Below are 11,645 nucleotides of genomic sequence, written 5' to 3' on the forward strand. Positions count from 1 at the left end.
GGTGTCCTGGCCAATATTTATCCCTCAATCAACATAACAAAAACAGATTATCTGGTCATTATCACATTGCTGTTTGTGGGAGCTTGCTGTGTGCAAATTGGCTGCAGTGTTTCCTACATTACAACAGTGACTACACTTCAAAAGTCATTCATTGGCTGCAAAGCGCTTTGGGACGTCTGGTGGTTGTGAAAGGCGCTGTATAAATGCAAGTCTTTCTTTCTTTCATAGCCCTGCAAATTTTTCCTTTTCAAGTATATATCCAATTCTCTTTTGAAAATTACTATTGAAACTGCTTCAACCACCCTTTCAAGCAGTGCATTCCAGATCATGGCTGATGGTTGCAAACTCTTCAGCCTTGTCTTTTGCACTCATGTGCTGGGCTCCACCATCGTTGAGGATGGGGATATTCATGGCGCCTCCTCCTCCCGTTAGTTGTTTAATTGTCCACCACCATTCACGACTGGATGTGGCAGGACTGCAGAGCTTTGATCGGATCCATTGATTGTGGGATCGCTTAGCCCTGTCTATAGCATGCTGCTTCCTCTTTTTAGCATGCATGTAGTCCTGTGTTGCAGCTTCCCCAGGTTGGCACCGCATTTTTAGGTACGCCTGGTGCTGCTTCTGGCATGCTCTTCTACACTCGTTGTTGAACCAGGGTTGGTCCCCTGGCTTGATGGTAATGGTAGAGTGAATATGGTGGAACAGTTCTGACGAAGGGTCATCAACCTGAAACGTTAACTCTGTTTCTTTCTCCATGGATGCTGCCTGGCCTGCTGAGTATTTCCAGCATTTTCTGTTTTTATTTCTGATTTCCAGCATCTGCAGTATTTTGCTTTTTATATCTTCTGTGTCCAAAGCTGAACGCAGTACTCCAAATGGGGTCTGACCAAAGCTCTGTTCAACTGCATCATCACTTCCGCGCTTTTGTAAGATTCCCCCCTCAACCTTCTAAACTCAAGAGTATCTGAGCCAAGTTTCTGACCTGGTATCATTCTGCTTCCTCTGGGTTTTTAGCCGAGTGAACTGATTGAGGGAGAAGATGAAAAACTGTCACCCATGTAGCTTGCTGTCGGCCTTTCTGTTTTGTTGGAAGATCCAGACTGTAATCTTGCATTTTCACCACATGGATAAACACGATTTTTTTTTCTCTGCTGCAAAACGTCCCGGAATTTTTGGGCTCGTGAACAAAACAGATAATCATTATTTTGCTTTTATAGGAATCAAAAATCTGTGGAAAGTTTTATAATGTAGGGGTAGAGTTTTATTACACAACTACAGACTATGACCTGACTGCAGTCAATGCCCTGAATGAATGATGGCATCCTCCTGATGAAATCATTCAATATCCCAAGCTGGACTTCATCATCTAGCAACATGTTGTTCCCACCGCTTGGCCAGGGTGTTGCTTGCGAATAAATGATTGAACTATGGATGAGGAAGGGCATTCAGCCGATATTCATCCATCTAAAGAGATACTAACAGCCCCCCATTGCAGCATCCAACTGTTTCTTAAATGATTCCATGGTTCCATCTGCTCTATCTGGAGATTTATTCCGCACATTGATCACTTTTTGTGTGCGGAAGAATGTCTTGAATCATTCCCAAGATGAACTTTTATTAGTTTAAACCTGTGACCCTTCATTCTACTCCCACAGTTTCAAATAGTAATCTGGTTTAACTTTTTCTATACTTTTAATAAAAACTCTAGAAGATCACCTCTCAGTTGCTTCTTTTCCAGGCTGAAAAGGCTAAGTTCCTCCAGTCTTTCCTTGTAACTCAGATCCCTGTCAATGGAGATCTGCTCTTGTGGCATTGCCTCCAGTGTGTGAATGCCTCTCTTGTTTCTTGGCAACCAGAACTGAATACATTATTCAAGGTGGGGTCTGACCAGAGCACTGTGCAGTTTGACCATAACCTCCTCTGACTTATATACTACTGTTTTGGCTTTGTAGTTCAACATGCTGTCAGCTGTGGCTCAGTTGGCAGCACACTCTGCCTCTGAGTTGGGAGGTTGTGGGTTATTAGTCCCACTCCAGAGACTTGAGCACAAAAATCTCGATTGACACTCCAGTGCAGTACCAAGGGAGTGCTGCACTGTCAGAGGTGCCATCTTTCGGATGAATCATTGAACCAGGTGGATGTAAAAGTTCCCGTGGCACTATTTCAAAGTAGTGCAGGGGAGTTATCCCCGGTGTCCTGGCCAATATTTATCCCTCAATCAACATCACTAAAAACAGATTATCTGGTCATTATCACATTACTGTTTGAAAGAGTTTGCTGTGAGCAAAATGGCTGCCGTGTTTCCAACATTACAACAGTTGGCTGCAAAGTGCTTTGGGATGTCCTGAGGTCGTGAAAGGTGCTATATAATTGCAAGTCTTTTTTTATTTCTTTCATTCATGTTAGTAGCATTGTTATTTACTGCTCTCCCTTGGTTGCACATGTTTAGTGTCACGTCTAAGACTTCTTGGACTCTTTCAGTTTTATCCTTAGTTATTTCAAAAGTATTCATGGAATATGCAATGTGTACCACTTTACACTTGATGGATTTATACTAGCAAGGTACAGGAAACTTTTTTTTATCCGGCACCGACGGGACCGACGTGGTGCCGGTTCATCAAAAATTCCAGATAACCAAAAGCTATAGTAAAAGATACGGAGAGCTGAGAGCTCCGTATAAAGCAACAAACCCTGTTGCTTAGCAACAGGTGCAGAACAATGGCCACAAGTTCCAAGTGTCTCTGTAGCTTAGCAACAGCTGCAGCCACACCCTTGCACAGCAACAGATTGAGGAAGGCAAGTACAATATGAAGTAAAACTTACCTGAACCTACTCCTGAATTTTGCCGGTTAACCGAGATTTCCGGTTATTTAGCTGCCGGTAAATCGAAAGTTTCCTGTACAGTGAAAGGATCATCAGTTTATTACACAACCCCTTATAAATGCAATTACACTGAGCTCTGTTCTTACATATTTTGTTGGAAGTAACTTGTTATGCTCAGAATTCATTGGGTTTTAATTTATGATTCCAATTACAGGCCCTCTATCTCAATGACAACCAGATAGCTCATATAAAAGGTGGCGACTTTTGTCCTAAGACTGATGACCCACAGAAGAGCCCGTACAGCAGGATCAGCCTTTATGGCAACCCTATTCCATACTGGGAAATTGAACCTGGAGTCTTCCGCTGTGCTATGGACTGGATATTTATCCAACTGGAGCGACCCAACTAAAGCCTCGTTATCAATGTGACTGAAATTGGTGCCAGATACTAAACTCCAGATCATTTACTTCCATCTGTACAGTTGACTTCCTTAAACGAACTGCTGAATAGTGAATATATTTGCTGAGTGAATAGAAAAGTAAAAAAATAGCAGCAACGTTTTCCTTCTTCACTCACTCTGCTACTACTCTAAGTGGGTGTTTTTTTTTCCACCTGTTTTATACGTTGGCCATTTCTTGAGTCAAAACGATACACGGGCATCTTCTGCGTCATGTACTGCAATATGCACAAATAACAAGAGTTCATAAAGAGAACAGCTTTTGATCAAGCTTTTCATTGCAGTTTGCATAATAAAAACGTAACAATGTCCATATTGATATTTTGATATTATTTGGTGGTAAACTGTCTATTTAATGTACCAGAAACCATGCCTTTACTCAGGGTGGCAGAGCGGGCCCAGGGGCCGGGTAGCCTGGTCCTGCTCCTACTTGTGTTCTAATTCTGTGTTAGATTTCAGGAGATGGTTCTATTCACAGGGATTAGTGGAGACCTCGGGAACAGGCTGCCAGCTAGGAGTCCTTCAAGAGTAAATTGGGCCTGTTCCTGGCTGGGGTGGAGATCACATAGAAACATAGAAGATAGGAGCAGGAGTAGGCCATTCGGCCCTTCGAGCCTGCTCCGCCATTCAATGAGATCATGGCTGATCATTCAAATTCAGTACCCTGTCCCTGCCTTCTCCCCATATCCCTTGATCCTTTTAGCCTCAAGAAATATATCCAACTCTTTCTTGAATATATTTAATGAACTGGCCTCCACTGCCCTCTGTGGCAGAGAATTCCACAGGTTCACCACTCTCTGGGTGAAGAAGCTCCTCCTCATTTCAGTCCTAAATGGCTTACCACTTATCCTTAGACTATGACCCCTGGTTCTGGACTCCCCGGCCATCCGAAACATCCTTCCTGCATCTAGTCTGTCCAGACCTGACAGAATTTTATAGGTTTCGATGAGATCCCCTCTCAATCTTCTAAACTCCAGTGAGTATAAGCCCAATCGACACAATCTCTCCTCATACGTCATTCCTGCCATCCCAGGTATCAGCCTGGTGAATCTTCGCTGCACTCCCTCCATGGCAAGAACGTCCTTCCTCAGGTAAGGTGACCAAAACTGCACACAATACTCAAGGTGCGGTCTCACCAAGGCCCTGTACAACTGTAGCAAGACATCCTTGTTCCTGTACTCGAGCCCTCTTGCTACGAAGGCCAGCATACCATTTGCCTTCTTAACCGCCTGTTGCACCTGCATGCTTACCTTCAGCGACTGGTGCACAATAACTCCCAGGTCTCTTTGCACTTCCCCTTCTCCCAATCTATTGCCATTCAAATAATAATCTGCCTTCCTGTTTTTGCCACCAAAGTGGATAACCTCACACTTATCCACATTATAGTGCATTTGCCATGTTTCTGCCCAATCACCCAACCTGTCCAAATCGTACTGGAGTTTCACGACATCCTCCTCACAGCTTACCCTCCCACGCAGCTTTGTGTCGTCTGCAAATTTGGAGATATTACATCCAATTCCCTCGTCCAGATCATTAATATATATTGTGAACAGCTGGGGTCGTAGGACCGATCCTTGCGGTACCCCACTAGTCACTGCCTGCCACTCGGAAAACAACCTGTTTATTCCAACTCTTTGCTTTCTGTCCGCCAACCAGTTCTCTATCCAAGTCAATACCTTGCCCCCAATCCCATGTGCCTTAATTTTGCACGCTAATCTCTTATGTGGGACCTTATCGAAAGCCTTCTGAAAGTCCAAATACACCACATCCACTGGTTCTCCCTTATCTATTTTACCAGTTACATCCTCAAAAAATTCCAGTAGATTAGTCAAGCATGATTTACCTTTTGTAAATCCATGTTGACTTTGCCCGATCCTGTCACTGCTTTCCAAGTGCTCTGCTATTACATCTTTTATAATAGACTCCAGCATTTTCCCCACTACCGATGTCAGGCTTACCGGTCTATAATTCCCCGCTTTCGCCCTACCACCCTTTTTGAATAGTGGGGTAACATTAGCCACCCTCCAATCCATGGGTACCGTTCCAGAGTCTATCGAGTTCTGGAAGATGACCAGCAATGCATCTACTATCTCTAGGGCCACTTCCTTAAGTACCCTGGCATGTAGACCATCAGGCCCTGGGGATTTATCAGCCTTCAGTCCCATCAATTTTCCTAACACCATTTCCCTACAAATACTGATTTCTTTCAGTTCCTCCCTTTCATCAGACCCTATATTCCCCGACATCTCTGGGAAGTTATTTGTGTCCTCCTTTGTGAAGACAGAACCAAAGTATGTATTTAGTTGGTCTGCCATTTCCTTGTTTCCCATTATAAATTCCCCTGATTCTGACTGTACGGGACCTACGCTTGACTTCACCAATCTTTTTCTCTTCACATATCTATAAAAGCTTTTACAGTCAGTTTTTATGTTCCCTGCTAGCTTAATCTCATATTCTATTTTCCCTTTCTTAATTAATCCCTTTGTCCCCCTTTGTTGACTCCTAAACTGCTCCCAATCCTCAGGATTATTGCTTTTTCTAGCCAATTTATATGTCCTCTCCTTGGATCTTATGCTATCCCTAATTTCGCTTGTTAGGCACGGTTGAGTCACCTTTTTTGTTTTATTTTTATGCCAAACTGGGATGAACAAATTCTGTAGCTCATCCATTCGGTCTTTGAATGTTTGCCATTGCCTATCCACCGTCAACCCTTTGAGTGCCATTCCCCAATCAATCCTACCCAACTCGCTCCTCAGACCATCGTAGTTTCCTTTATTTAAATTGAGGACCCTTGTCTCTGAGTCAATTACTTCATTCTCCATCTTAATGAAGAATTCGATCATATTATGATCGCTCAGACCCAAGGGGCCTCGTACAACAAGATTGCTAATTAATTCTTTCTCATTACATAATACCCAGTCTAAGATGACCTGATCTCTGGTTGGTTCCTCGACATACAGAAGGTAAGTACTGCAGGAAATACAGGGACAGAGTGATCTCCTGGACGAGTTTCGATCGCCTAGATGGGTCGGAGAGGAATTTCCCAGATTTTTTCTCCCAAATTGGCCATTGGGTTTTTTATCTGGTTTTTCGCCTCTCCCGGGAGATCACATGGGTTCGGGTGGGATGGATAGTGAAAGTAGATTTGAGGTTAGGATCAGACCAGCCATGATCTTATTGAATGGCGGAGCAGGCTCGAGGGGCCGATTGGCCTACTCCTGCTCCTATTTCTTATGTTCTTATGTAACACCACAGTCTTTCCGCGGTAATATCAGTTGCACGACGCTCCAGAGTTCCTCAGGAGGTAGGGTCTGGATTAGGAGGAATGCATTCGAGAGTGTTGCTACAAGATATACGCTGGGCCAATGATAATAGCTGACTCTTTTATGGTACTGCATGCTCCTATACGGGAAAGTTGTAAGTGCCAAAGATTTGTATAAAATCAAATGAATTTACACAGCATCTTGGCACCGGTAAATGTAAAGTAATGCTTAAGTGCTGAAGGCGGAGAAAAGGAGGGGTTATTTCTTCATACTTGGAACCTGTAGATAAAGTGTAACTAAAGACAGTAAAAGTAGAATCTGCTGAATTAACTTAAGCTGGTTGGGTTCTTGAATACCAGGGAGTTAAGGGCCAGGATCAGGATGAGGAAAATATATTATTTTGTTCCAACTTGAATATAAATCCAGATTATAGATAAAGACACATAAGTAGGTGTTTAATAAGAATTGTAGGAACAATTCTGTTGAGTATGTTACATAGAATCTTAAAGCGCAGAAGGAAGCTATTCAGCCCATTGTGCCTATGCCGGCTCTTGCAAAAAAGCTATCCAGTTAGTCCCGCTCCCCCGCTCTTTCCCCATGACAACTGTTGGATAAATATATCCAACCAACACCCAACGTGTTCGCTCGTCCACTTTGGTAATTAACAGAAGACATTGTTGATCAATGGCATCAAATTAAAAAATAATAAAAGGAAAATAGTGGACTAAATTGATCCAGATGCAAAGTGATGTCCATACATTATACAGGACACTGTACAATATTTGTATTGTGTCTGCAAATCTCCAAATGATTCAACAAGTAATTGGCTGAGCCATACAGATCAGGAAGGACCGAGATTTGATCCTCGGTCTGTGCGGAGTTAATTGTTCTCAGACAAGGGTGGCACTGGGGATTCTATAAATGCCCCTCAACAAAGGAGAAGAAAAATTAGCCAGGGTTCTCTGCTCCTAATCACTGTCTGGCACTCCTAGCTGGAAGTGTACTTAAGTGGATGTTGGATGGAAACAGGACTGAGCTGGGCTGGAAGGCCCTCTGCAGCTGAATGGCCTGTTGATACTCACTGACAAGCCTCACAACTGAATAGTGAAAACTTCGGTGAGGTACTGCAGAGTGCCCATGGAGCTGTACCCCAGCAAAGAGTCAAGGCCCGCAGGAGGGGAGGGAGTGTAAAAGAAAGTCACAATGGTAAGAATTTTAATTGTGACCTGATATTAACTGTATGACCAGGTAAAATTGTATCTCATAAATGTCATCTGACAGGCCAGACAGTGCAACTGCTGAAAAAAAGAAATGAACATAGGCCAGGAATTACCGCAGAGCTGGTCTGCCCCCTCTCCCGCGCCCCCCGACACTGTAACTTTGTTTACTTGCGGAGACAGCGTTTCCGCTGCACTTCACACAGAGTTACGGCAGCGGAGAGGGACCAGCTCCGAGGACTTTACAAAGCATCTTATCACATCTCTCAGAAACCTCTCAAAGCATGTTGTGTACAATGCATTACTTTTGAAATGCAGCGACTGTTATGCTGGATGTAGTACAAGCTAGCCAGTCAGGAATGGTGCCGAAACAGCAGAGGTCGAAAAATATACTCCCAAGTGATATATAGAGAGTGGATCTTCTGCTCTTTGAAAGTGTTGCCTTCACACAGTAGAATACTTACATCGAACGCCTCACAGCCTTCTGATATCCAGATGAGATTATAACCTAAAAATTATAGCTGGCGATACAGTTGGAGAAAGATTTAACACTTTTGTATGACATTGCCTTTTCTGCTATCGTAATGCAAGTGTTAATCCATTTATTTAAAATTGGTTAATGCCTCTACTAATTAGCAGATAGGGGAAGGTCACATGAATGCAGTAAGTAGCGCATTTAATTTCAGGCCCATATCTTCGAAGAATGAAAGCTCCTTGAGAAATGCCATTAAAATTGTGTAAAAACTCTCCTAAACTGGGAAGCAAAATCAAATTAAATCAACTAGCGCAAATGAACTCTTTGCATGTTGCTTCCCGCAGTGTTCACATGCATAAAGATTGATTCACCTCAGGAAATACAGAGTCAGCGTTACTGTTAACACAGGTCTCTGTAAAAACAAGCTGGAGGCCAGTTCAAAACTCAATCAAGCGTAGAAACCTTTCAAACCTGGAATAGCTTTCAATTAATCTGCACTTCTTTGGGGAGATCTTCACTTTCCACCACAGGGGGAAATGGGTGGTAGCAGTTTGGCCGCCCGGTACACCCTCCGCCCGGTACACCCTCCGCCCGGTACACCCTCGGTACACCCTCCTCCGCCCGGTACACCCTCCGCCCGTTAATCTCTCCGCCCGTTGTACACCCTCCGCCCGTTGTACACCCTCCGCCCGTTGTACACCCTCCGCCCGTTGTACACTCTCCGCCCGTTACACCCTCCGCCCCTTATACTCTCCGCCCGTTACAACCTCCGCCCGTTACACCCTCCGCCCGTTACACCCTCCGCCCGTTACACCCTCCGCCCGTTACACCCTCCGCCCGTTACACCCTCCGCCCGTTACACCCTCCGCCCGTTATACTCTCCACCCGGTACACCCTCAACCCATTACACACTCCGCCCGGTACACCCTCTGCCCATTATACACTCCACCCGGTACACCCTCCGCCCGTTACACCCTCTGCCCGTTACACCCTCCGCCCGTTATACCCTCCGCCCGTTATACTCTCCGCCCGTTACACCCGCCGCCCGGTACACCCTCCGCCCGTTGTACCCTCTGCCCGTTGTACCCTCCGCCCGTTGTACCCTCCGCCTGTTGTACCCTCCGCCCGATGTACCCTCCGCCCGTAATACCCTCTGCCCGATGTACCCTCCGCCCATTATACCCTCCACCCCGTATACACGCTGCCCGATTTTCCTGTCCATACTTCAAAAGAGAACGAGGGCGAGGTAAATAACAGGCGGCCAATCTGCTACCACATGTTTCTGCCACCGCCAAAAGTGGACTTTGGTCTATGATTTATGTTGTGTATGTACCTTTAAGAGAATAACTGGTCTCAGACTGCAGTACCGGCAGTGACCACCCCTGTATAAAAGGCGCTAGAGAGCCTCTGTTGTTTAGTTTCGTTATTGACTTCCACCAGTAAAGATCTGTTTGTTTTCTCTCCTGCTAGTCCGTGTCTCAATCATTCACGGACTTAACACTGGCGACGAGTAAGAAACGTACTTACCTGCAACTCGGCAGCAGCTCCGACGACGTTGTTGAAGGTCGGAGCCAGAAGAAAAAAAAAATAGAGTCCATTGAAACTCGAGAAACGGGCGTCGACCGTCAATCATCGGGTTCAAAACTTGCAGGAGAGATTGTCCAGAGCTAGGCTGGGTTCCTCGGTCCGTGGTTTCCCAGCTAATCGGGCTGGTGGCAGGTAGTGCTCTGATCCTTCCTGGGCTGCGGCGGGCTGAAGCTCGGTCGAGTGGCCTTTCAACGGGGCCAGGCAGCGAGTCGGGAAGCAAAGAGAGAGAGAGAGGGTGGAGCATACAGGGCGCGGCCGGTGTTTCGAAGCCGGACAGCGTTCGGACCTAAGAAGAGGGAGGGAAGTGTCCCAGAGGGTCTGCTCCACGACGGGAAAATAATAAAAGAAAAAGAATCAATATTTAACGCGCAGGAAACCATGGAAAGCAATGCTAACAACAGCAGGGAAGAAGACAAAGCGCGGGAGGCGCCATTTTGTTAAATCAGGGAAGAAGGCAAAGCGCGGGAGGCACCATTTTAGATTTGCAAGATGCCGAAGACTAGCTGTATCACTGCTTTTGATAATACATTGGAGGACTGGACCACGTATGTGGAAAGAGTCGAGGTATATTTCGAGGCAAACGAAATAGCGGAGGGGAAAAAGGCATCGATATTGCTAAACTTAATGGGCGCTAGAACGTACGGCCTATTGCGGGATCTGATTACTCCAGCCAAACCGAAGGCGAAGAGTTTTAACGAAATTGTTGCTGTTCTACAGGAACACTTAAACCCTGCACCGCTGTTGATAGCAGAAAGATTTAAATTCCACAGGAGAACTCAGCACAAAGATGAGAGCAATGCTGAGTATCTTACGGAACTACGCAAGCTATCAAAGCACTGCCAGTTCGGAGCAGGACTGGCAGATACCCTACGGGACAAATTTGTCTGTGGACTCCTGAGTGAAGGAACACAGAAGAAGTTACTCGCAGAAAAAGAGCTGACGCTAGATAAGGCTTTCAGCGTGGCAGTATCGTATGAAGCAGCAGCTAGGGGAGCTGCAGAAATTCAACAAAAACCACAGGAATACGGCACCCACGAAATGACACGGGGATTTGCAAAATGTTATCGTTGCGGCAGAACTAACCATGACCAGAAGGACTGCTGGTCCAAAGACAAAATATGCAGACAATGCGGGAAGATTGGACACATTGCACGAGTTTGTAGGTCTGGGAAGAAGACCAGCGACAACAAAAAGGCTACTAAGGAACCGTAAAAGAAAGTACAAAAGATGACGGACAGTAGTTCCGAAGACCAGATGAGCGATAGTGAATCCGAGAACAGGAGATTAAGCTGTCTCAAACTTCACAATGTAATCGCAAAAGAGAATCACCAAACCATTTGGGTCACCCTCACGATAGCAGGGTCCCAAGTTAAAATGGAATTGGATACAGGATCAGCGCTAACCGTCATGAATCGACGAGACTATGAGCGGCTATTTTCACACATACCCTTGAGAGAGACATCCATCGTCTTGACGACGTATACAGGGCAAAAAGTATACCCCAGAGGAAAATAAGGGTGCCTGTCGAATACAATGGCAAGAAAATACGGAAATTGTATCTCTACATACTGCCAAATGGTGGACCACCGTTATTGGGACGGGAATGGATCAGGAAGATAAACTTAGATTGGCATTCCATTCATGCAATGACAGTGGACGGTAAAAAAGATGAAGACGTCACTCCTGGATGATTGTCAACAATCTTAGCTAACACCAAAGAGGTACTTCAACAAGAACTGGGCACGCTTAAAGGCGTAACCGCCTCGATAAAAATAGAAGAGAATGCAGTTCCCAAGTTTTTCAAAGCGAGACCGGTACCATAT

At 45.2% G+C, this 11,645-nt stretch overlaps 1 protein-coding gene across 1 annotated transcript in view; it reads left to right on the top strand.

Annotated features, from left to right (window-relative positions):
• LOC147105127 (decorin-like) overlaps positions 1-3,591 on the top strand; it is a 143,288-nt gene extending 139,697 nt beyond the window's left edge. Inside the window, exon 8 of the mRNA XM_086011225.1 lies at positions 3,038-3,591. Coding sequence (XP_085867351.1) covers positions 3,038-3,232 — 195 coding nt within the window. The 3' untranslated portion in view covers positions 3,233-3,591. The remainder of the gene's footprint in view (positions 1-3,037) is intronic.
• The last annotated feature ends 8,054 nt before the right edge of the window (positions 3,592-11,645 follow it).

The sequence above is a fragment of the Somniosus microcephalus genome, chromosome 18 (genome assembly GCF_052327205.1).
Source record: "Somniosus microcephalus isolate GS21.2 chromosome 18, FLI_Smic_1.0, whole genome shotgun sequence".
Lineage (NCBI taxonomy): Eukaryota > Metazoa > Chordata > Chondrichthyes > Squaliformes > Somniosidae > Somniosus > Somniosus microcephalus.